Source organism: Lithobates pipiens, unplaced genomic scaffold, assembly GCF_037356315.1.
Source record: "Lithobates pipiens isolate NorthernLeopardFrog02 unplaced genomic scaffold, aLitPip1_a1.2 Scaffold_28, whole genome shotgun sequence".
NCBI classification, from domain to species: Eukaryota; Metazoa; Chordata; class Amphibia; order Anura; family Ranidae; genus Lithobates; species Lithobates pipiens.
The window spans coordinates 228,118,345-228,145,487 of NW_027507789.1; the positions used below are offsets into that span (position 1 = coordinate 228,118,345).

At 52.8% G+C, this 27,143-nt stretch overlaps 1 protein-coding gene across 1 annotated transcript in view; it reads right to left on the reverse strand.

Annotated features, from left to right (window-relative positions):
* Positions 1–27,143, reverse strand: part of PRKCA (protein kinase C alpha) — a gene marked incomplete in the record, with an annotated part of 355,905 nt that overhangs the window by 29,495 nt on the left and 299,267 nt on the right. Inside the window, 5 exon segments of the mRNA XM_077460653.1 lie at positions 13,420–13,558; positions 15,776–15,838; positions 18,542–18,633; positions 19,221–19,394; positions 21,216–21,350. Coding sequence (XP_077316779.1) covers positions 13,420–13,558; positions 15,776–15,838; positions 18,542–18,633; positions 19,221–19,394; positions 21,216–21,350 — 603 coding nt within the window.

The following is a 27,143-nucleotide window of genomic DNA, read 5'->3' on the forward strand; positions in this document are numbered from 1 at the left end:
GTACACGGGAGGAGCCTGAGATACTCCTGTACACGGGAGGAGCCTGAGATACTCCTGTACACGGGAGGAGCCTGAGATACTCCTGTACACGGGAGGAGCCTGAGATACTCCTGTACACGGGAGGAGCCTGTGATACTCCTGTACACGGGAGGAGCCTGTGATACTCCTGTACACGGGAGGAGCCTGTGATACTCCTGTACATGGGAGGAGCCTGTGATACTCCTGTACATGGGAGGAGCCTGAGATACTCCTGTACATGGGAGGAGCCTGTGATACTCCTGTACATGGGAGGAGCCTGAGATACTCCTGTACATGGGAGGAGCCTGAGATACTCCTGTACGCGGGAGGAGCCTATGATACTCCTGTACACGGGAGGAGCCTGAGATACTCCTGTACACGGGAGGAGCCTGAGATACTCCTGTACACGGGAGGAGCCTATGATACTCCTGTACACGGGAGGAGCCTGTGATACTCCTGTACACGGGAGGAGCCTGTGATACTCCTGTACACGGGAGGAGCCTGTGATACTCCTGTACACGGGAGGAGCCTGAGATACTCCTGTACATGGGAAGAGCCTGAGATACTCCTGTACACGGGAGGAGCCTGAGATACTCCTGTACATGGGAGGAGCCTGAGATACTCCTGTACATGGGAAGAGCCTGAGATACTCCTGTACACGGGAGGAGCCTGAGATACTCCTGTACATGGGAGGAGCCTGAGATACTCCTGTACATGGGAGGAGCCTGAGATACTCCTGTACACGGGAAGAGCCTGAGATACTCCTGTACATGGGAGGAGCCTGAGATACTCCTGTACGCGGGAGGAGCCTGAGATACTCCTGTACATGGGAGGAGCCTATGATACTCCTGTACACGGGAGGAGCCTGTGATACTCCTGTACACGGGAGGAGCCTGTGATACTCCTGTACACGGGAGGAGCCTGTGATACTCCTGTACACGGGAGGAGCCTGAGATACTCCTGTACATGGGAGGAGCCTGTGATACTCCTGTACACGGGAGGAGCCTGTGATAATTATGTACATGGGATTTTTTTCATTTTTTATTTTTAATAAATTTGCAAAGATTTCAAACAAACTTCTCTCACGCCTGAGGCTCCAATTGGCTTAAAAAAAGGATGGTCTCAGGGTGCAGAGCACTGTGCCCTGAGCCCACACAGTTGTGTGACAATAGCAAAGTAATATTTGCCAATGTCTTCCTGCTTCTCCTCCCAGGCCAATCATGAAGCGGGTCCCGAGACCCGATTGTCCAGAAAGTCTTAGGACTCCCGGCCAATCGAGTCTCAGGACACACTTCCTGTTCGGCCAGGGAGGAGACGCAACAGCCGCGGCTCTTCCCTCGGCAAGCCGGAGTGAGGAGCAGCATCGGCCTCCTAAGGTAAGGCCACTGATCGCCGCCGTCCTTCACCCGCAGGGACAGAAACCCATACTGGTAGGGGATCACACTTTGTAAAGACCACTCTCTAGAAAGCCCCAGAAGTCAATCAGCACACCCATAAAGGCGGACAACTGCCATATGGCTAACGGCAGGCTAGGCCAGAGAGGTAAGATTTAGCGAGGGTCAGCCATGAAGGCAGAGAACTGGGGAGAGTCCTTAAACCTTATCCAGGCCAGCCAAGTTGATATGAATTATTCACAAGTGCCATAATGATAGCCACCAACTCCTCCATATGCATAATATCAGAGAGTCTCAAGCAATTTAGGACAATAGGTGACGCCACGGATTTCCAATGTTTAAGTATCACCTTCAAAAATAAAACAAAAACAAAGGAGAGATGATTTTGGCACAAGGATTGAGTTAGGAGGGTAAGGAAGGCCAGTTTCGGAGAGTTGGGTATCGACGACCGAGCGTATCAGGGACCTCCCCAACTGTGGCCCTCCAGCGGTTGCCAGACTACACATCCCATGAGGCATTGTGAAACTCGGACATTCACAGACACGACTAAGATGGGAATTGTAGTTCCTGAACAACTGGAGGGCCACAGTTTGGAAACCCCCGACTATGGAGACAAAGGACCCGGTCCTATATGTTAAATCGGCGGGCAAGCCCAAGAAAAGTCTCGACTTTATATACACTTCAACCCCAATCCATCAGACTCAAATAGTAGTGAGTGGAAGAAATGACATTATGTTTTACTGAGGGCCACACCTGCCCTGTTCTACACAATGAGGACCACACTAGGTGCTAAAGTAATAACTACGACTAGGTATATGTATTCTAGAAACAGGGGGAGAACACATCATTGTGGACATCACATGCAGGGCTGCTGTTAGAAACCATGGGGCCCCATACAAACAATCTGACAAGGCTAACTCCCCCCCCCACCCAAAAAAAACTACGCTTCTATGCTTCTGGTATGAATGACACAGTGAGTGATTGGTACCGATCAATCATTGTGCTCATTCAGTAAAGGAAGGGGCTGGTACATGTGAAAATTACTAGACCCTTCCTCCACTCTCTATCCTGAAGGATCAAATTGTGTGCCTGCAGCTGCCCATGGGGAGGGAAGCCTAGCAGTACTGTGGGAGCACACGGGGGGGCAAGAATGGTGCACAGGGAGGGTGATGGGTGCGGTGGGGGGAACTGTTTCCCTGTATGGCGCTCTCTCTGCAGCAGCTTAAAGCCAGCGGGAGGGAGAGGAGAAGAAGCCAGCTTTCAGCTGCTGCAGAGAGAGCCATACAGGGAATCGTTTCTGTAATATTGCCCCCTTGCTGTGTCGATCATCCTCCCTGCCCACATCTGATTCACCCAGCTGCCTGGGCCCCGTACAGGACTGGTGGTACCCCCTTATCCATGGGCCCTGATCATATGTGGCAAGTGGAGGCTCCACCACCAGAAGAACCCGCCAAGGCCTCATTTCATTGAATCCATCCAAGACCAAAAAGAAGGAGCAAAAGGTTTCAAAGAACACCAGGTGTCTGGATTGACCCAAATGGCATATAGAAGGCCGCAGTCAATATACACCTCCCATAACCAGAGAGACTTCAAACACATGGCATTTCATAATATACAACCCCGCTGGGGAGTCACATGACCCTCAATGACTTCCAGAAAGGTCACAATACGGCTCCTTTCCAACCCCCATGGCTGTGATCCTCAGACCCCGGGTCCAGCCATCCTCTGCCTCTCCTTGTGCTGACCTCTCATTATCACAGTCCTGAGGCTCGGGATCTGAGCAGAGCGCCCCCGCTGTGTCTGTATCCACTGTAATGAGAAGATTCTTCCTTACACAATATAAAAGGTGAGAGCCGTGTCACCGACGGCTATAAGACTTTGCCGCCGACCACAGACAGACTCCCGCTATCCCTGTACTGTACGGGAACAATGTCGGCGTTCCACACGTTGGCTGAACAACCCAAGCGAGGCCGCTAATTATCTCAGCACTGCGCTCACAAGTGTCCCGCTAACATGGAATAAAATGCTGTTCCTGGCGTTCCTCTGTTCTATTAACGCAGATAAACGCCCGTTTATTAATCATACATTACAGAACAGGGGGTTATGGAGCTGCGGATCTACCCGAGTACTCACCCTACGCCCCTCCCCTGTACAAATAGAAAAAGGATTCCACAGCAACTTATTAATCCTATTATGTAGATTTATTTTTCCTACATCTGTTTCGCGGTTCAAATAATTTTTGGTGTGTTTTTGATTCTGATAGACTGTTGGAGAGGGTGACAACGCAGGGTGCAGAGGCGGACGGTGGTATATTTTCTTGGGGGTGCGGTAAGCAGTGCACAGCCAGCCAATCACCAATATGCCCCCCTCCCCCGTCAGGATCCGTGACCTGCAACATTTAACCCGGGCAGCACTTCCCTCGGAGATACCAGTCTACCCTGTGTTGGCATCACGGTGTGCGTTTCCTCCTCTGCACCATGGCGCTGTCCTACCCGTGCATCTCCTCTTCTGCACCACGGCACTGTCCTCCCCGTCCATCTCCTCCTCTGTGCCACAGTGGTGTCCTCCCCGCGTGTCTCCTCCTCTGCACCACAGTGCTGTTCTCCCCGCGTGTCTCCTCCTCTGCACCACAGTGGTGTTCTCCCCGTGTGTCTCCTCCTCTGCACCACAGTGCTGTTCTCCCCGCGTGTCTCCTCCTCTGCACCACAGTGCTGTTCTCCCCGCGTGTCTCCTCCTCTGCACCACAGTGCAGCGGTGTCCTCCCCGTGCGTCTCCTACTCTGCGCCACAGTGGTGTCCTCCCTGTGCGTCTCCTCCTCTGCACCACAGTGGTGTCCTCCCTGTGCGTCTCCTCCTCTGCACCACAGTGGTGTCCTCCCTGTGCGTCTCCTCCTCTGTGCCACAGTGCTGTCCTCCCTGTGCGTCTCCTCCTCTGCACCAGAGGAGTGTCCTCCCTGTGCGTCTTCTCCTCTGCACCACAGTGGTGTTCTCCCCGTGCATCTCCTCCTCTGTGCCACAGTGGTGTCCTCCCCGTGCATCTCCTCCTCTGTGCCACAGTGGTGTCCTCCCCGTGCGTCTCCTCCTCTGCGCCACAGTGGTGTTCTCCCCGTGCATCTCCTCCTCTGCGCCACAGTGGTGTTCTCCCCGTGCATCTCCTCCTCTGTGCCACAGTGGTGTCCTCCCCGTGCGTCTCCTCCTCTGTGCCACAGTGGTGTCCTCCCCGTGCGTCTCCTCCTCTGCGCCACAGTGGTGTCCTCCCCGTGCATCTCCTCCTCTGCGCCACAGTGGTGTTCTCCCCGTGCATCTCCTCTGCACCACGACAGTGTCCTCCTCTGTGCTTCTCCTCCTCTGTGCCACGGCGGTGTCCTCCCCGTGCGTCTCCCCCTCTGCACCACAGTGGTGTTCTCCCCATGCGTCTCCTCCTCTGCACCACGGCGGTGTCCTCCCCGTGCCTCTTCTCCTCTGCGCCACGGCAGTGTCCTCCCCGTGCTTCTCCTCCTCTGCGCCACAGCAGTGTCCTCCCTATGCTTCTCCTCCTCTGGGCCACGGCGGTGTCCTCCCCGTGCGTCTCCTCCTCTGCGCCACGGCGGTGTCCTCCCCGTGCGTCTCCTCCTCTGCACCACGGCAGTGTCCTCCCCGTGCATCTTCTCCTCTGCGCCACGGCGGTGTCCTCCCTGTGCGTCTCCCCCTCTGCACCACGGCGGTGTCCTCCCTGTGCGTCTCCCCCTCTGCACCACGGCGGTGTCCTCCCTGTGCGTCTCCCCCTCTGCGCCACGGCGGTGTCCTCCCCGTGCGTCTCCACCTCTGCGCCACGGCGGTGTCCTCCCCGTGCGTCTCCCCCTCTGCTCCATGGCGGTGTCCTCCCTGTGCGTCTCCTCCTCTGCACCACTGTGGTGTCCTCCCCGTGCGTCTCCTCCTCTGCACCACGTTGGTGTCCTCCCCTTGCATCTCCTCCCTCGGCCAATAGGGTTGCTTCTCCTTTTGGGCCAATCGGGAAACGCGTCAAACAACACAAAACTGGATGGGCTCAGGGCGCAGTGCTCTGCACCCCGAGACCACCCTTTTTTTGAACCCTAAAAAAAGAAAAAAAACAAGAAAAACAAACCCCACTATTGGAATCCATGCATCCGGCGCCCTGCATATAGATTAGGGGGCTGGACGCATGGATGGGGGGGGGAGCGGTGCCTGTGCACCCCTTATGGACGGGCTGCCACTGGCAGGATGGCAATTGAGAGACAGGAGCAAAGTGTTGTCACCCCATTGAAAGAAGTGCCCTGAACAAGGATGTGCGTGGCAGGATCACCGGGGATTCCCTGAGATCTTAGAACTGTCAGTAGCTTTGTGAATACACGAGGTGCCGGGGCTAACTGGAAGGGCAGCGCCACAAACTGAAAACGTTGGTCGCCTGCTGCGAATGGCACAAACCTTTGATGGGCTCTGCAGACTGGCACATGTAGGTACGCCCCCTTGATGTCTACGGACGCCTCGACTGAACGAACTGACTCCCCCCGGAAAGAGCGAATGTCTACAAGCTGGTTCAGAGCCCTGAGATCCAGAATAGGCCTCATCTCCATTCGGCTTCCGGACTATGAAAAGATTCGAGTAAAAGCCCCGAACCTCGTGTTGGCTGGAGCCTCGGAAATCACTCCCTGTGACCTTCCATGATCCACTGCCTGAAGAAAATACTTTTTCTTCACCGGGTCTATGGGGACGTTGGACCTTAAAGCAGAGCTCCACCCACAAATGGAGCTTCCACTTTAAGGGAAGGTGACCCCCCCACCCCCGACATGCTACATTTGGCACGTCAGGCAGCAGGTGCTCTGGACTGATGGCTCAGAATGTTAACTATTTGGCTGTAGTAGGAGGCAGTTTGTTGGGGGGGGGGGGCTGGAGAGCAGCACAATAAAGACTGTCTGCAGCCAACTGTGAAGCATGGTGGAGGTTCCTTGCAAGTTTGGGGTTGCATTTCTGCCTAGAGTGTTGGAGATTTGGTCAGAACCAATGGTGTCCTCATTGCCGATGAATCCGGGTAGATACGCATCCATGAAAGGCGTGTGATGGCCAAAAATGTATTATGCAGCAGGACAACCCCCCCTCAAACATACAGCCAATGTCCTAAAAGAGGAAGTAAAGGCAACATTTTTTTTTTTTTAAAAGCACACCCTGTAAGGCAAAGGCATAATGAGCTAGTATGCATAGCATACTAGCTCATTATGAATAACTTACCTGAGAACGAAGCCCCCGAAGCGGTCCTCCGTCTTCCTCTTCGCTGCTGCCATGGATCCTGGAGCAACTTCCCGGGTCTCACGGCTCCGGCGCTGTGATTCGCCGGAGCCGCGATGACGTCACTCCCGCGCATGCGCACGGGAGCCGACACTCGCGGCATATCGCATGCGCCGTAGACAGCTGTGGCTGTCTTCGGGTAAATATCTCCTAAACCGTGTAGGTTTAGGAGATATTTCTTGGACCTACAATGTAAGCCTTAATCTAGGCTTATCTGTAGGTCAAAGTTGGTTGTAAGGGTTAAAAAACACCTTTAGCGTAAAAGGAGGACAAGGAGTCCTGGAAGTGATGGTTTGGTTTGGCCTCCACAGAGCCCTGATCTCACCATCATGGAAGTCTGTCTGGGATGAAGGATTGGAGGCACGTGACATCCACAGAAGATCTGTGCTTAGTTCTCCAAGATGTACACAGAGCGACCTACCTGTCACAGAGCGACCTACCTGCCATAGAGCGACCGACCTGCCATAGAGCGACCTACCTGCCATAGAGCGACCTACCTGCCACAGAGCGACCGACCTGCCATAGAGCGACCTACCTGCCCAGTTCCTAAAACTGTGCGCAAGTCTACCTAGAAGAGGGCAAAGGGGGCGGGGAGCACCCCAAGTGTTGAGTGGATTTAGAGTTCTCTTCATTTACATTCAGTTTTGTTAACTGATAAACTATTAACACTTTGATTTCTGAAAGCGTTCTTCATTTACAGCATCACACCTGCCTAAGACTTTTGCACAGCACTGTGTGTATATATATATATATATAGTAATTTTTGGGATGCGTCTCTCCGTATTTCTGCCCTCTAGTCCTCAGGAATATTAATCTTCTGATCCCGGGAGGGGAGGACCTTCGGCCTGTAGACAGTTGATGATTTGGCGTGGGTCGTATCCGGTGGGCTCTTGCGTATTGCAGCGCTCCGAGTTTAAGCGTCGCACATTTTTTATTTTCTTCTCTCCGCTGTTTTCTGCTGCAGAAAATTAATTTCTCCGGGGGATTCCGGCTTTGTGTGACGGACGCACCACTGGGAAATACTGCAGGATTTACGGGGCCCCCCCCCCCCCCCCCACACCGCCGCACGCAATCCTCCTTTTGTGGGCGCCGGCTTTGCCCGCGATTTCTTCTCCTGTGTAATATTTAATAAGAGCCCTTCCTGCGGGGCTCAGGTGAGTCGCCGCATCATCCGCCGCGATTTGTCCATGTTATTTAGGCCGTCTGATGGCGCTGAAAGCATTAAAGCGGATTACGGCACCTCAAAAGAGCCGCCGCTGTCCGCAGGGCCCGGCGCTCGACTGATGGCGCCCCACAAAGGATTGGCCACAAGTAGTCCTTATCTCCAGAGGATTACCGCCGTACAATGGAGCCGTCAGTGCCGCCGCGCCACTCATTACAGGAAAATGTTTACACCGTCAGCGAGAAAATAAACATTTGTACAAAAACGCCAAATAAAAATGTATTTTACATAAACCCGTCACAGAGGATCGTTCATTACGGGTGAGGTGTACAGCGAAGGTGGGGGAAGGGTGTTCTCCCAAATACACTCCTGACTTCATGACCTCACACCTGTTCAGCTACTCGGTATCAGCCAATCACACGGCAGCAACTCAATGCATTTAGTCATCTACGTGTGGTGAAGACGACTTGCTGCATCAGAATGGGGGGGGGGGGGGGGGGGAGGATCTGGGTGACTTTGAATGTGGTATGGTGGTTGGTGGCAGACGGGCCGGTCTGAGGATTTCTGGGATTCTCACACACAACCATCTCTCGGGATTACAGAGAATGGTGGGAAAAAAGAGAAAATATCCAGTGAGCGGCAGTTGTGTGGAGGAAAATGCCCTGTTGAGGTCAGAGGGGAAAGGGCAGACTGGTTCCCGATGATAGAAAGACATCAGGAACTCCAATAACCTCTCGTTACACCCGAGGTATGCAGAACACCATCTCTGAACACACAACACATCCAACCTGGAAGCGGATGGGCTACAGCAGCAGAAGACCACACCGGATGCCACTCCTGTCCACTAAGAACAGGAAACTGAGTCTGGATTTCACCTCCAACATTCAGATGGTGGGGTCAGAATTTGGCGCATGGATCCATCCTGCCTTCTATCACCGGTTCAGGCTGGTGGTGGTGGTGTAATGGTGTGGGGGATGGGATATCACTGGTTCAGGCTGGTGGTGGGGGTGTAATGGTGTGGGGGATGGGGTATCACCGGTTCAGGCTGGTGGTGGGGGGTGTAATGGTGTGGGGGATGGGATATCACCGGTTCAGGCTGGTGGTGGGGGTGTAATGGTGCAGGGGATGGGATATTACCGGTTCAGTCTGGTGGTGGGGGTGTAATGGTGTGGGGGATGGAGTATCACCGGTTCAGGCTGGTGGTGGGGGTGTAATGGTGTGGGGGATGGGATATCACCAGTTCAGGCTGGTGGTGGGGGTGTAATGGTGCGGGGGATGGGATATCACTGGTTCAGGCTGGTGGTGGGGGTGTAATGGTGTGGGGGATGGGGTATCACCGGTTCAGGCTGGTGGTGGGGGGTGTAATGGTGTGGGGGATGGGATATCACCGGTTCAGGCTGGTGGTGGGGGTGTAATGGTGCAGGGGATGGGATATCACCGGTTCAGGCTGGTGGTGGGGGTGTAATGGTGTGGGGGATGGGATATCACCGGTTCAGGCTGGTGGTGGGGGTGTAATGGTGTGGGGGATGGGATATCACCGGTTCAGGCTGGTGGTGGGGGTGTAATGGTGGGGGGGATGGGATATCACCGGTTCAGGCTGGTGGTGGGGATGTAATGGTGTGGGGGATGGGGTATCACCGGTTCAGGCTGGTGGTGGGGGTGTAATGGTGTGGGGGATGGGATATCACCGGTTCAGGCTGGTGGTGGGGGTGTAATGGTGTGGGGGATGGGATATCACCGGTTCAGGCTGGTGGTGGGGGTGTAATGGTGTGGGGGATGGGATATCACCGGTTCAGGCTGGTGGTGGGGGGTGTAATGGTGTGGGGGATGGAGTATCACCGGTTCAGGCTGGTGGTGGGGGTGTAATGGTGGGGGGATGGGATATCACCGGTTCAGGCTGGTGGTGGGGGTGTAATGGTGTGGGGGATGGGATATCACCGGTTTAGGCTGGTGGTGGGGGTGTAATGGTGTGGGGGATGGGGTATCACCGGTTCAGGCTGGTGGTGGGGGGTGTAATGGTGTGGGGGATGGGGTATCACCGGTTCAGGCTGGTGGTGGGGGGTGTAATGGTGTGGGGGATGGGGTATCACCGGTTCAGGCTGGTGGTGGGGTGTAATGGTGTGGGGGATGGAGTATCACTGGTTCAGGCTGGTGGTGGGGTGTAATGGTGTGGGGTATGGGATATCACCGGTTCAGGCTGGTGGTGGGGGTGTAATGGTGTGGGGGATGGGATATCACCGGTTTAGGCTGGTGGTGGGGGTGTAATGGTGTGGGGGATGGGGTATCACCGGTTCAGGCTGGTGGTGGTGTTGTAATGGTGTGGGGGATGGGGTATCACCGGTTCAGGCTGGTGGTGGGGGTGTAATGGTGTGGGGTATGGGATATCACCGGTTCAGGCTGGTGGTGGGGGTGTAATGGTGTGGGGGATGGGATATCACCGGTTTAGGCTGGTGGTGGGGGTGTAATGGTGTGGGGGATGGGGTATCACCGGTTCAGGCTGGTGGTGGGGGTGTAATGGTGTGGGGGATGGGATATCACCGGTTCAGGCTGGTGGTGGGGGTGTAATGGTGCGGGGGATGGGGTATCATTGGTTCAGGCTGGTGGTGGGGGTGTAATGGTGTGGGGGAGGGGATATCACCGGTTCAGGCTGGTGGTGGGGGTGTAATGGTGTGGGGGATGGGGTATCACCGGTTCAGGCTGGTGGTGGTGGTGTAATGGTGTGGGGGATGGGGTATCACCGGTTCAGGCTGGTGGTGGGGTGTAATGGTGGGGGGGATGGGATATCACCGGTTCAGGCTGGTGGTGGGGGTGTAATGGTGTGGGGGATGGGGTATCACCGGTTCAGGCTGGTGGTGGGGGTGTAATGGTGTGGGGGATGGGATATCACCGGTTCAGGCTGGTGGTGGGGGTGTAATGGTGTGGGGGATGGGATATCACCGGTTCAGGCTGGTGGTGGGGGTGTAATGGTGTGGGGGATGGGGTATCACCGGTTCAGGCTGGTGGTGGTGGTGTAATGGTGAGGGGGATGGGGTATCATCGGTTCAGGCTGGTGGTGGGGGGTGTAATGGTGGGGGGGATGGGATATCACCGGTTCAGGCTGGTGGTGGGGGTGTAATGGTGGGGGGGATGGGGTATCACCGGTTCAGGCTGGTGGTGGGGGTGTAATGGTGGGGGGGATGGGGTATCACCGGTTCAGGCTGGTGGTGGGGGTGTAATGGTGCGGGGGATGGGGTATCACCGGTTCAGGCTGGTGGTGGGGGTGTAATGGTGGGGGGGATGGGGTATCACCGGTTCAGGCTGGTGGTGGGGGTGTAATGGCTCCTCCCAGCAGGATAATGCACCAGTCACAAAGCTCCAATCATCTCACCACTGGACTATGAGGTCCCTGTCCTCCAATGGCCTCCACACTCACCACATCTCATCCAATAGAGCACCTTTGGGATGTGGTGGAACGGGAGATTCCCATCATGGATGTGCAGCTGACAAATCTGCAGTGACTGTGTGATGTCATCATGTCACTATGGAGGAAAATCTCTGAGGAACGTTTCCAACACCTTGTTGTATCTACACCACCAAGAATGGAGGCCAAAGGGGGTCCAACCCGGGACTAGGAAGGGGGCCCAAGAAAGGGGGTGGAGGGTGTATAGGGGAGTGACGATTGTTTCACCCAATAAGAGCCGCAGTCGGGAGAATTCGCCGTGGCGCATGTCATGGCGGCCGGTAAATAATTCCAAATACAAACAGAATGAGCAGAAGACTCCGATGTCCTCAGAATGGATCGGACCCCGGAGGATCTGTATAAACATGTATGCCTAGACAGGCCCACCTTACCGGACCCCTCTATACACCCCTCCCCCCCCCCCGATATTCTGATCAGGTCACCCATCTGCCTTCACATTGGAAGGTTCTCAGGAGATTCGGATTCTTTTAGTATCAGAAAAGGAACCAAACGGATACATTGTTACCGAGAGGAAGAAGACGCTCCATCCTCCGTGTGTGAGATCTACCGGGAAATCTATTTCCTCTTCCTGTATAGTGATCACCTCCATACCCCTCCCACACACACACCTATCCCCCCACCCCCACCAATCCCCCCCCCACCCACACACACACACCCCATCCCTACCAATCCCCCCCACCCCTACCAATCCACACACACACCCCATCCCTCCCACCAATCCCCCCCCCCACCCACACACACACACACACCTCATCCCTCACCCCCCCACCCACACACACACACCCCATCCCTACCAATCCCCCCCACCAATCCACACACACACCCCCCATCCCTCCCACCCCCCACCCCTACCAATCCACACACACACCCCATCCCTCCCACCAATCCCCCCCACCCACACACACCCCATCCCTCACCCTGCCACCAATCCCCACCCACACACACACACCCCATCCCTCACCCCCCCCCACCAATCCCCCCCCACCCACACACACACACACACACCCCATCCCTCACCCCCCCCCCCCCCCACCAATGCCCCCCACCAACACACACACACCCCCATCCCTCCCACCCCTACCAATCCACACACACACCCCATCCCTCCCACCAATCCCCCCCACCCACACACACCCCATCCCTCACCCTCCCACCAATCCCCCCCCCCCCACACACACACACCCATCCCTCACAACCCCCCCACCCCTACCAATCCCCCCCACCCAAGAGATGTACAGATCCTGAGCACAGCCTGCACCGCCCAGTAAAGTAATTAGATGGTGGCGGTATGACAGGCGCCTCAGACGAGGGACCCCCAGAGCACAGGGAATCTCTCTGACCCCCCTCTACATTTATAGAACCCCCTCCCCCCCCATCTCCAGAGAGGTTCCTCCCCCACTGGAGGATCTATTATAGGTGACGGTGACACTCATGATTAATAGCAGAGCTCTTCCTGAGGGATCAGATAATGGCACAGACTGTGCTGAAATACAGAGCAGGCAGAACGCAGGCTCCGGGTCCCGTACAGAGCAGGCAGAACGCAGGCTCCGGGGCCCGTACAGAGCAGGCAGAACGCAGGCTCCGGGGCCCGTACAGAGCAGGCAGAACGCAGGCTCCGGGGCCCGTACAGAGCAGGCAGAACGCAGGCTCCGGGGCCCGTACAGAGCAGGCAGAACGCAGGCTCCGGGGCCCGTACAGAGCAGGCAGAACGCAGGCTCCGGGGCCCGTACAGAGCAGGCAGAACGCAGGCTCCGGGGCCCGTACAGAGCAGGGCCCTTTTTGCATTGAAGTCAATGGGACGCAGCATTCCATTATGGGCACTTTTTTTTTATCTGCAAAGCACCAATAACTATTGGTGCATTCCTAGTGCATAGTATAGAGAAGTGAATGGACAGGTCTCTATGATCCTCCAATGTTAATAATGATTTCCCCGTCATCACCAGCACAGCCCCCCCCCCCCCGTGTAAGAAAACACGATCTACGCCCAGGTGTGGTGACTAGTTTAGGGGTAATCAGTGGATGTGGAGAGAAATGTGTGATGTGTAGTGAATACTGACAGTCACATGCAGTGTGCACACAATAGGGCGGGGGGGGGGCGGTTACCTCGGGGGCGATGTAGTCCGGGGTCCCACAGAAAGTTCGGGTTGACACTCCGTCCACCATGTGCTCCTTACACATTCCAAAATCTGCGATCTTTATGTGACCTTCAGCATCCAACATGACGTTATCCAACTTCAGATCCCTGTGGAGGGAGGACAGCCAATCAGTGCTTCTAATCTTTATTACGGGGGCCTCAGTGACCCCTTTCTGTATCGTGACATATCATTGGATAAGGAAGCTGCATCACCAACTCCAGGATAAACATTCTTTTTAGGTTTGGTGGGGTTAGACCCTCTGCCAGGTATTTATTGCTTGAACAGAAGGGACCAAACACCAATCAATGTAAAAGTCTATGTATCTTTTGTCATTGGCAGTGAAGTCACATCTAGTGGAAAGAAAGTATCCAATGTGTTCTGGGGGCCTAGGAACCCCCCTTATTTGGGGTTCAGACTTGGTTGTTAAGAGTTCCAAGATGGAAGTCCTTTGTTCCCTCCCCCTACTTCCTACCAATATCATTTCCTGTTCCATGAGCTCCATGAACCTGCGAAACGATCTAATCACATATAACCTCCTGATGAAGCGGTAAATGTCCGCGAAACGAGTCGAGGAAATGACATCTGTGATCAATTGTTGTTTTGTGACTATTCACTGGTGACATAATGTGTATCGCTATTATGTTTTTATATGTAAATGATGATTTGGTCTCTGGCATCAATAAAATCATCTGTAATCTTTATATTTTTGCTATATTATTTACTGTATTGCTTTTATTGTACCGTAATAGTCCAAATTGCACCCATATTTCCATGGTAGCCTGGTTGGGGATTAGGCTCCCAGTCTCTATATCACAAGTGGATTAGCATGTGAACCAGCGAAACAAGTTCATTAGCTAATGAACCAGCGAAACAAGTTCATTAGCATATGAACCAGCGAAACAAGTTCATTAGCATATGAACCAGCGAAACAAGTTCATTAGCGTATGAACCAGCGAAACAAGTTCATTAGCATATGAACCAGCGAAACAAGTTCATTAGCGTATGAACCAGCGAAACAAGTTCATTAGCGTATGAACCAGCGAAACAAGTTCATTAGCGTATGAACCAGCGAAACAAGTTCATTAGCATATGAACCAGCGAAACAAGTTCATTAGCATATGAACCAGCGAAACAAGTTCATTAGCATATGAACCAGCGAAACAAGTTCATTAGCTAATGAACCAGCGAAACAAGTTAATTGGCTAATGAACCAGCAAAACAAGTTCATTAGCTAATGAACCAGCGAAACAAGTTCATTAGCATATGAACCAGCGAAACAAGTTCATTAGCATATGAACCAGCGAAACAAGTTCATTAGCTAATGAACCAGCGAAACAAGTTCATTAGCATATGAACCAGCGAAACAAGTTCATTAGCATATGAACCAGCGAAACAAGTTCATTAGCATATGAAGAGGAAGCCCAGCTTCTAAAAACAATACATGGTGAATAAAATGTATTGTCCCATATATCCATGCTATAAAATAATCACTAAAATAGCCATAGCAGCACAGGTGTGATCTCCTGGAAAGATGCGTTAAAAGGAAATGCCATTATACAGACAATGGGTTCTACACACCCGCTTTCCCTATAGGAGGTTATACCAAAGTCCAGATTGGAACTCTAACAACCAAATCTGAGCCCTGATGAAGGGAGGATACTTTGGCCCTCAAAACACATGAGATACTTTCTTTCAACTGGATGCGACTTAAATCACAATAATAAAGAAGATATGGACTTCTGAGTTGATTGCCTGGCACTCGGTCCCTTCTGTTTATGCAGACTCCTCAAGCTTGGTCTGTCCTACTTCCCCCACTTTGTGTCGTCCCAGCAGCCGAGATTCATTTGACGCAAACCATCCACTGCAACAATTCTTTACTACATGGCAAAATACAGCAGTAACAAGTTAACGCGTTTCAGCCAAAGACTTACGCGAGTAATTCTTTGGATGAAACGCGTTAGTCGCTACTGCTGTATCCTGGAAAGTGGTCAATTAAAAATTGTTGCAATTAGATGTTACCGAGTAGCTGGCTTCATTGCATTAGAGGATTATTACTACAATTTAAAGATATCTGGGCCACAGCACTGGTCTCCAGTCCCCCAGGTAATTTGCGATAGAACACGTTCTCTTAGCATCACAAGTCACCATTTATGTTGAAGACCTTGTGAGCCAGAGGAGAACCAATCTGCCACATCTGCTACTAGCAGTCCCAGTGAAAGCCATTTCTCCCCCTCTCTCCTCTCCTTGCTGTTACAGTAAAGAACCCTTTTCACAACTGGAAAGCAAACCTGCGTTCTTTTGCCTAGTGCAAGTTCCACACTCACCTGTACACAATCCCTTTCTTGTGCAGGAAGAACAATCCCACCGATATCTCCGCCGCGTAGAACCTGACAAAGAACAAAACATGGGGCATCAATTCCACATTCACACACCATGTGACCAGATCTCGCCTCTGTTTATTACAACCAAACTTCTTTACTGATTGGACGAGTACATTTTGGTCAGAGGGTGGGGCTAATACAGCGCACCGGAGTTCACACACACAGTTCACCATGGAGGCGCGCCGGGCGGAGGGCAGCAATCGTTGTTTATTGATTGAGTGATTGATGATGAACGGTTGTGCTCTCATTGGGGTCAATTCACTAAAGATTACCGTATGTGATAACGCGGTCACGTGACTCATTTGCATAAATTATCACATGCGTTATAAAATAAAAACTACTATGCGGTATTTAATCCAAAATGAAAAATGTTGGGATTATGACTTTTGCAAAAACAAAAATCGGTTAAGTCCAATTCACAAACAGAAAGTAAAAACATATGCGATATTAATCAGCAGGGGTTTGTAGGCGGTATCACATCACATGAAATATTGCTCAGATGCCCACAGCATCCCCCCCCCCCCCATGTTGAAGGTATGTGGTCTGGTATGATTTGGGGGGGGGGCACTCACTTGTCTCCCCCCCCTTACAGAGCTGCATTCTTGGATAAGGGTCTGGTATGATTTTTGGGGGGATGGGGACCCCCCTACCCCACAGCACCCACCCATGTTGAGGGCATGTGACCTGGTATGGTTGGGGGGGGAGAAGGGCGCGTGCCCCCCCAAACCATACCAGGCCCCATACCTTCAACATGGGGGGGTGCTGTGGGGTAGGGGGGTCCCCATCCCCCCAAAAATCATACCAGACCCTTATCCAAGTATGCAGCCTGGTAAGGGGGGGGGGAGAAGAGCGAGTGCCCCCCCTCCTAAACCATACCAGGCCAAATGCTCTCAACATGGGGCAGGGGCTGGTGCTGTGGGGTGGGGCCCCAGAGCACCTTGTCCTCCTGTTGGGGACAAGGGCCTCTTCCCCACAACCCCGGACGGTGGTTGTGAGGGTCTGTGGATGGGGGCTTAATGGAATCTGGAAGTCCCCAGATCCCACCCTCCCCTATGTGTTTCAGTATGGGGTACTCCTACCTATTCACCAAAAAAGTGTAAAAAGTAAAAGCACCCCCCCATGCCTCATGAAAGCATGTGGTCTGGTATGGTTCAGGGGGGGCGGGGGTGCTCACTTGTTCCCCAACGTTTCCTGGCCTGCCAGGCTGCATGCTTGGATAACGGTCTGGTATGGATTTTTTGGGGGGGACCCCCATGTCCTTTTTAATTTTTGCTTGGAGTTCTGAAATATGTGACTTTTTCTGGTTTTGGGTATAAAGGCGGCCATGACTTTTCCTTGTGACCTGTGCTGGAAGGCCTCTAGGGGAAGGTTCATGAAACTGTTTGGTTCCAATCATTAATCAGACGCCTCCCCCACCCCCCGACTGGAGGTCTCAGACTGTCCTCTTCAGAGCAGTGATTAGCATGGTCAGGAGAGCGGTGGGGTCCGGGTGGAGGATTGCGGCGGTGGCGTTGCCTCACCGTCTATGACCAGAGACGTCATTCCGCTCTTCCCTCCCCCGCTCCTGTGTTCTGGCACTAAACCCGAATCTCTATATATTCATCAGAATCTTCTCTATGAATCACGGCTCTGAGATTCTACCGCCAGACTCCGTGTGGGGGAAGAGCGCGTCCTGCCCACGGCCAATTAGAGAGCAGGCAGGGGGCACCTGTGTGGCGGTCTCAGGGAGAGACGTGCCTGTGGATGGATGAATATACTTCCCTCTAATGCGGTCTGTGACCATCCCCGCACGCCGCGCATTAGACGGCAGCTCAGCACAGACCAGCTGATTCTACATGGCGCTCAATATTCCCTATAAAGAAATTCACTAAAACATGTGAAATGTATCACTAAGAATCCAACTCCGGGCAGCAACAGATCCCTCCAATTCCCCCCACAAAGGCAGCAACAGATCCCCCCCACATGGGGCAGCAACAGATCCCTCCAATTCCCCCACACCGGGCAGCAACAGATCCTCCCAGACGGAGCAGCAACAGTCTCCCCCGACACGGGGCAGCAACAGATCCTTCCACGCGGGGCAGCAACAGATCCTTCCACGCGGGGCAGCAACAGATTCCCCCACGCGGGGCAGCAACAGATTCCCCCACGCGGGGCAGCAACAGATTCCCCCACGCGGGGCAGCAACAGATCCTTCCACGCGGGGCAGCAACAGATTCCCCCACGCTGGGCAGCAACAGATTCCTCCACGCTGGGCAGCAACAGATTCCCCCACGCTGGGCAGCAACAGATTCCCCCACGCTGGGCAGCAACAGATTCCCCCACGCTGGGCAGCAACAGATTCCCCCACGCTGGGCAGAAACAGATTCCCCCACGCTGGGCAGAAACAGATTCCCCCACGCTGGGCAGAAACAGATTCCCCCACGTGGGCAGAAACAGATTCCCCCACGCTGGGCAGCAACAAATCCCCCCACGCTGGGCAGCAACAGATCCCCCACGCTGGGCAGCAACAGATCCTTCCACACGGGGCAGCAACAGATTCCCCCACATGGGGCAGCAACAGATCCTTTCACACGGGGCAGCAACAGATCCCACTACACAGGGCAGCAACAGATTCCCCACACAGGGCAGCAACAGATTCCCCCACACAGGGCAGCAACAGATTCCCCCACACAGGGCAGCAACAGACCCCCTGTAAAATTAAATCCTTACACTGCTTGGGGCTCTTTGAACTTCCCGATTTGCTGGATGTGGTACATGAGGTCTCCTCCATTCACATATTCCATCACAAAGTACAGCCGGTCCTGGAAATACAGAACATTCCACGTCATCCTCTCCGGTCTCTCCTCCCTTCCCCCTCCTAATACCCCAGTCATCCCCTGTGGGGCTCTTACCACTGTCTGGAAGCAGCGATCTCCCCCCTTCCCCCTCCTGATACCCCAGTCATCCCATGTGGGGCTCTTACCACTGTCTGGAAGCAGCGATCTCCCCCCGTCCCCCTCCTGATACCCCAGTCATCCCATGTGGGGCTCTTACCACTGTCTGGAAGCAGCGATCTCCCCCCTTCCCCCTCCTGATACCCCAGTCATCCCATGTGGGGCTCTTACCACTGTCTGGAAGCAGCGATCTCCCCCCTTCCCCCTCCTGATACCCCAGTCATCCCATGTGGGGCTCTTACCACTGTCTGGAAGCAGCGATCTCCCCCCTTCCCCCTCCTGATACCCCAGTCATCCCCTATGGGGCTCTTACCACTGTCTGGAAGCAGCGATCTCCCCCCTTCCCCCTCCTGATACCCCAGTCATCCCATGTGGGGCACTTACCACTGTCTGGAAGCAGCGATCTCCCCCCTTCCCCCTCCTGATACCCCAGTCATCCCATGTGGGGTTCTTACCACTGTCTGGAAGCAGGAGTGCAGTTGGGTCAGGAAGGGCGGCTTGTCCTGCAGAGCTAGCACTCTCTTCTCCACCATGGTACATTCCACATCGTCATCCTGGATAACAACGTCCTTCTTCAGGATCTTTATAGCGTAAAGTTCATCACTGCCTTTCCTCTCCGCCAACAAAACCTGCAAGAGGAGCACAAAAACCATTGTACCCCCACATCAGAGAACCCTTGTACCCCCATGTCAGAGAACCCTTGTACCCCCACGTCAGAGAACCCTTGTACCCCCGTATCAGAGAACCCTTGTACCCCCATGTCAGAGAACCCTTATGTCAGAGATCCCTTGTACCCCCATATCAGAGATCCCTTGTACCCCCATATCAGAGAATCCTTGTACCCCCATATCAGAGAACCCTTGTACCCCATATCAGAGAACCCTTGTACCCTCATATCAGAGAACCCTTGTACCCCCATATCAGAGAACCCTTGTACCCCCATATCAGAGAACCCTTGTACCCCCATATCAGAGAACCCTTGTACCCCCATATCAGAGAACCCTTGTACCCCCATATCAGAGAACCCTTGTACCCCCATATCAGAGAACCCTTGTACCCTCATATCAGAGAACCCTTGTACCCCCATATCAGAGAACCCTTGTACCCCCATAACAGAGAACCCTTGTACCCCGTATCAGAGAACCCTTGTACCCTCATATCAGAGAACCCTTGTACCCCCATATCAGAGAACCCTTGTACTCCCGTATCAGAGAACCCTTGTACCCCCGTATCAGAGAACCCTTGTACCCCCGTATCAGAGAACCCTTGTACCCTCGTATCAGAGAACCCTTGTACCCCCATATTAGAGAACCCTTGTACCCCCATATCAGAGAACTCTTGTACCCCCAAATCAGAGAACCCTTGTACCCCCATATCAGAGAACCCTTGTACCCCCATATCAGAGAACTCTTGTACCCCCAAATCAGAGAACCCTTGTACCCCCACATCAGAGAACCCTTGTACCCCCATATCAGAGAACCCTTGTACCCTCATATCAGAGAACCCTTGTACCCTCATATCAGAGAACCCTTGTACCCCCATATCAGAGAACCCTTGTACCCCCGTATCAGAGAACCCTTGTACCGCCGTATCAGAGAACCCTTGTACCCCACGTCAGAGAACCCTTGTACCCCCACGTCAGAGAACCCTTGTACCCCCACGTCAGAGAACCCTTGTACCCCCACGTCAGAGAACCCTTGTACCCCCACGTCAGAGAAACCTTGTACCCCCATATCAGAGAACCCTTGTACCCCCATATCAGAGAACCCTTGTACCCCCACGTCAGAGAACCCTTGTACCCCCACGTCAGAGAACCCTTGTACCCCCATGTCAGAGAACCCTTGTACCCTCATATCAGAGAACCCTTGTACCCCCATGTCAGAGAACCCTTGTACCCCCATATCAGAGAACCCTTGTACCCTCATATCAGAGAACCCTTGTACCCCCATATCAGAGAACCCTTGTACCCCCATGTCAGAGAACCCTTGTACCCCCATATCAGAGAACTCTTGTACCCCCATATCAGAGAATGTGGGGGGGAGGGGGCTCCCCCTGAATCACCTGACAGAAGGTACAAGTTATACCCGGCCAATGAGTGCAAAAAATACTCGGCGATCCTGCCAGCCAATAACCACACAGAGTACAGGAAGGGATCAGTTCCCAGCTATCTCTGTGGACTACACAACGCTCCTCCTCTATGGTATGGGGGATGTCCTAGGGTGACAACGCCGCTCCCCCATAGAGCCAGTGTTGTCACCCCGAGGGCGGGAGTGCGTTACTGGCAGGGGGAAAAAATCCAGACAGAAAACGAATGCAGCCGTCACATCTAAGGATTGGCAGATTGTAGATTATTTCTCATCTCTTTCCACAAAGTGTTTACAACGAATCAGCTGGAGTTCATGCAGATCGTGACATGTGACGTAATGAAAGGGCGGCCGCCATTCTCCTACCTTTCCGAAGCTGCCCTTCCCCAGCACCATGAGGAAGATGAAATCCGTCAGTTTGACGTTGTCGATGTTGTTTGACGGTTTGCGGTCATCGATCGGACTGATCACCTTGTTGCCGGCCGGACCCAGTCTGGCTTTCTGTAAATGGAGAGAACGGTACACGGTTATCCGATAATAAAAGACGGGTGCAAAATACCCCGAAAATGTCACCACACCACTCTCAAACCGCAACCCCCTCCCACCACAAATCAACCCCCCCACCACAAATCAAACCCCCCCCCCCCTCCCCAACACACCTCAAATCAACCCCCCCATCACACCTCAAATCAACCCCCGCACACTACAAATCAATCCCCCCAACACACCTCAAATCAACCCCCCCACATCACAAATCAATCCCCCCACACTACAAATAAATCCCCCCACACACACCACAAATCAAACCCCCCCTCCCCAACACACCTCAAATCAACCCCCCATCACAAATCAACCCCCCCAACACACCTCAAATCAACCCCCGCACACTACAAATCAATCCCCCCAACACACCTCAAATCAACCCCCCCATCACACCTCAAATCAACCCCCGCACACTACAAATCAATCCCCCCAACACACCTCAAATCAACCCCCCCACATCACAAATCAATCCCCCCACACTACAAATAAATCCCCCCCCCACACACCACAAATCAAACCCCCCCTCCCCAACACACCTCAAATCAACCCCCCATCACAAATCAACCCCCCCAACACACCTCAAATCAACCCCCCAACACACCTCCAATCAACCCCCCCACACATCACAAATCAAGCCCCCCTCCTCACACACCACAAATCAATCCCTCCCCACTACAAACATCTCTGATCAGCACAGGGAAAGCCAGACCTGGTGAAGTGATTAGTGGTGGAGACTCTCGCTCTGATTATTTGGGTTTAGCTCCCTGATGTACACACCATGCACCGTGACCCCCCACCCCCCTAGCATGCATTTTATTAATGAGCCGCATTGTAGCCTGACACTGATAACCGCTCTGCGACCTCGCCAGGATTCTAGGAGTACGAGATAATAACCCGATCCGTCCTGGAGATCACAGCCCGATCCGTCCTGATCCATCCTGGAGATCACAACCCGATCCGTCCTGATCCATCCTGGAGATCACAACCCGATCCAATCCGGAGATCACAACCCGATCCAATCCGGAGATCACAACCCGATCCAATCCGGAGATCACAACCCGATCCAATCCGGAGATCACAACCCGATCCAATCCGGAGATCACAACCCGATCCGTCCTGGAGATCACAACCCGATTCGTCCTGGAGATCACAACCCGATTCGTCCTGGAGATCACAACCCGATCCGTCCTGGAGATCACAACCCGATCCGTCCTGGAGATCACAACCCGATCCGTCCTGGAGATCAGAAACCCGATCCGTCCTGGAGATCACAACCCGATTCGTCCTGGAGATCACAACCCGATCCGTCCTGGAGATCACAACCCGATCCGTCCTGGAGATCACAACCCGATCCGTCCTGGAGATCAGAAACCCGATCCGTCCTGGAGATCACAACCCGATCCGTCCTGGAGATCACAACCCGATCCGTCCTGGAGATCACAACCCGATCCGTCCTGGAGATCACAACCCGATCCGTCCTGGAGATCACAACCCGATCCGTCCTGGAGATCAGAAACCCGATCCGTCCTGGAGATCACAACCCGATCCGTCCTGGAGATCAGAAACCCGATCCGTCCTGGAGATCACAACCCGATCCGTCCTAGAGATCACAACCCGATCTGTCCTAATCCATCCTGATCCATCCCGGAGATCACACCCCGATCCGTCCTGATCCATCCCGATTTGTCCTGATCCATCCCAGAAATCACAACCCGATCCGTCCTGATCCATCCTGGAGATCACAACCTGATCCGTCCTGATCCATCCTGGAGATCACAACCCGATCCTCCTGGAGATCACAACCCGATCCATCCTGGAGATCACAACCCGATCCATCCTGGAGATCACAACCCGATCCATCCTGGAGATCACAACCCGATCCATCCTGGAGATCACAACCCGATCCATCCCGGAGATCACAACCCGATCCATCCCGGAGATCACAACCTGATCCATCCCAGAGATCACAACCACCGATCGGGACAGCTTCCAACATCTACACGCAACAATTTCCCTTTATTTAATAGTAAATCTTCAAAGTCTGTGTGCATCTGCACTAATTCCTCCTGTGTAGCGGAAAACTAACACTGCAAATCACCCTGAACACACCATCCCCACCGTGAGACATGGTGGTGGCAGCATCATGTGGTGGGGATGGTTTTCTTCAGCAGGGACAGGGAAGCTGGTCAGAGGTGATGGGAAGATGGATGGAGACAAATACAGGACAATCTTAGAAGAAAACCTGTTAGAGTCGGCAGAAGACTTGAGACCGGGGCGGAGGTTCCCCTTCCAGCAGGACAACGACCCGAAACATCCAGCCAGAGCTACAATGGAATGGTTTACATCAAAGCATATTCATGTGTTAGAATGGCCCAGTCACAGTCCAGACCTAAATCCCATCGAGAATCTGTGCAAGACTTGAAAATTGCTGATCACAGACGCTCTCCATCCAATCTGACAGAGCTTGAGATATTCTACAAAGAAGAAGAATGGGCAGAAATGTCCTCTCTAGATGGGCAAAGCTGGTAGAGACACCCCCAAAAAGACTTGTAGAGAAAGGGGGTTCTACAAAGTATTGACTCCGGGGGGCGCCATACAAATGCCCCTCCCCACACTTTTCACAGATTTATTTGTATCATTTATCATTTTCCTTCCACTTCACAATTATGTGACACTTTGTGTTGGTCCATCACATAAAATCCCAATAAAATACATTTATGTTTTTGGTTGTAACATGAGAACATGTGGGGGTATTTCAAGGGGTATGAATACTTTTTCCAGGCACTGTAACATTGATGGTGATCATATATAGATTGCACAGTGATGGGGTCACGTAGAGGGGGGGGGGGGGTACATTTGCAGCACGCAGGCGGTTTGGTTGGACTTAGATCTGTATCTCTGGTATGTAGTAACATTGTTTCCTGCGGCTCGGATACATTGTTGGTGTGACGGATCCGGTGTGGTGGAATGGAAGACATCCTGAGATACAGGAAAATCAATCAATCACAGAGAACATTCTTTATTTGCAGCCCCTCCCCCCGTGTGTTCTGCTGAAGGATCCATTCTTTCCAATGTTGGAGGTTTTCTTGCACCGGATCTATGAAGAACGGACAGAGCTCATTGGTGGATACTTCAAGAGCCTGCTGCAGACTAGTGGTAAGAACTGTTACCAGAACACCCACTGCTGGCTCACAATATCACCGGAAAGGCGGCATTGATGTGACATTCACATGCGGCGGCGGCGTCTCTACGAATCGCAGCGGCTCCATTGCAGAGTCAAATGGCGACAGAGTTGCATTGCTATGGAAATCCCTCGTTATCCGAGGAAAGTAGGTTGTAGGGGAGCGCGGTGGAGCGCGGTGGAGCGCGGCAAAGCTGGTTACTTACTAGTGAATGCGGCGCCCCCGGGAGACGAAGCCTTGTAAGCGGAGACACAAGTTTGTTAATTACATAAAAAGCGCTCCCCCTCCTCCGTCCGCTCGTGATTAATTCTCCATGTTATGATAGAATGTGTGGGAAGACGTGATTCATTCCTGTCCTCGGGGTGATCGGCACTGTCACCGCGCTGAATATTGCAGGTATTCATCACCCTGCGCCGGACACTACCACCGTAATCATGGCTGCCGGAGACATCACCCATCCCCACCCCCCCCAGCCGGGTCACAGCGCAGCTACTGAGCTGACAACATAACATAACTCATCCAAACCTCTCCCTACACCCGGGTCCTTCGTGTCTTTCTTTAGCAACGAATGACCACGTATTAGAGAAAATATCGCCGACCTTGGCAGACCGCCATCTTCTAATTAGTGCCGGGACAAGGGCACCCAGGGCAGAGATGCCAAGCTGCACCCCTCCCCTTCCATTAAATTTAGGGTTAAAGCACCCTTATCCTTGCAACAAACCACTGTGCACCCAGGGCAGCAGACCCTCATGCCCACCCCTTGTCCTGGGGTCCTGCTTCCTGATGGAAGACCCAATCCGCCTGTCAGCCCGCAATGCATCAATCATCTCCCTCATCTCACAGGCCACCATCCATCCCAGCTCTGGGGGGTGAGGAACACCAATCAGAATTAAAGATGGCGAAAATCAGCCTCATTCTACAACAAGGCCAGCAGTACAAACAAAGCAAAGACACAACAGGAAGTAAAATGAAATCTCTTCTTAGGTGCCACCGGGACCAGAATTTTCCGGCATTTCCCGTCTCAGTTCGAATTTTGGATGTTCCAAATTTGGATTTTCCGGCACTTCCTCTCTCAGTTTGAATTTTAGATTTGCCGGATCTTCCTGTCTCAGCTCCAATTTTTGATGTTCCAAATTTGGATTTGCCAGCACTTCCCGCCTCAGTTCCAATTTTGGATTTTCCGGAACTTCCCACCTCAGTTCCAATTTTGGATTTCCCGACACTTCCCATCTCCATCTAATTTTGGATTTGCTGGAATTTCCTGTCTCAGTTCCAATTTTGGATTTGCCGGAACTTCCCCTCTTAGTTCCAATTTTGGATATGCCGGCGTTTCCCGTCTCAGTTCCAATTTTGGATCTGCCGGAACTTCTTGTCTTAGTTCCAATTTTGTATTTGACAGAACTTCACGTCTAAGTTCCAATTTTTGATGTTCCAAATTTGGATTTGCCGGCACTTCCTGTCTCAGTTCCAATTTTAGATTTTCTGGAACTTCCCATCTAAGTTCCAATTTTGGATTTGCCGGAACTTCGTGTCTCAGTTCCAATTTTGGATTTACCGGCGTTTCCCGTCTCAGTTCCAATTTTGGATTTGCCGGAACTTCGTGTCTCAGTTCCAATTTTGGATTTACCGGCGTTTCCCGTCTCAGTTCCAATTTTGGATTTGCCGGAACTTCGTGTCTCAGTTCCAATTTTGGATTTACCGGCGTTTCCCGTCTCAGTTCCAATTTTGGATTTGCCGGAACTTCGTGTCTCAGTTCCAATTTTGGATTTACCGGCGTTTCCCGTCTCAGTTCCAATTTTGGATTTGCCGGAACTTCGTGTCTCAGTTCCAATTTTGGATTTACCGGCGTTTCCCGTCTCAGTTCCAATTTTGGATTTGCCGGAACTTCCCCTCTTAGTTCCAATTTTGGATATGCTGGCGTTTCCCGTCTCAGTTCCAATTTTGGATTTGCCGGAACTTCCCGTCTCAGTTCCAATTTTGGATTTGCCGGAACTTCCCGTCTCAGTTCCAATTTTGGATTTGCCTACAATTCACATCTAAGTTCCAATTTTAGATTTGCCGGAACTTCCTGTCTCCGTTCCAGTTTTAGATCTTTCTGACTTGCCCTTCAGCGTTCCTGGACCAGCACAGGCTCTTGTATTATCTTTGCCTGGGCAGGTGGGCTCAGGTACAAAGACACAGCAGCCCAGGAGCCAGTAAAATTATTGTACAGCTGCATCCTGGGACAGGAAGTGAGGGAATCTCTGGAAAGGGGGACACAGTAGTGTGTGTGTGTGGGGGGGGGGGAAGTTGGAAATGTCATTGCGGTCTTTGCTCCACATATTGTAGGGACATCAGGAATTACAGGGACAAAGCATGACCCCCTCCCAAAATATAAAGACCTGGACCCTGGAGATGAAGAACACAAGAAATCAGGTTTAGCAGAGAAATTCTGATAATAAAGACAATGGCTGATTATGGCCATGCTTAGTCCGCATGCGCGGTTCCGGTGTGTTAGCGGCCAGTGTGCATAAGCCCCGGCGCACACTGCTCTCGGCTCCAGCGCAAGCTGCGTTTTGATTATTATTGT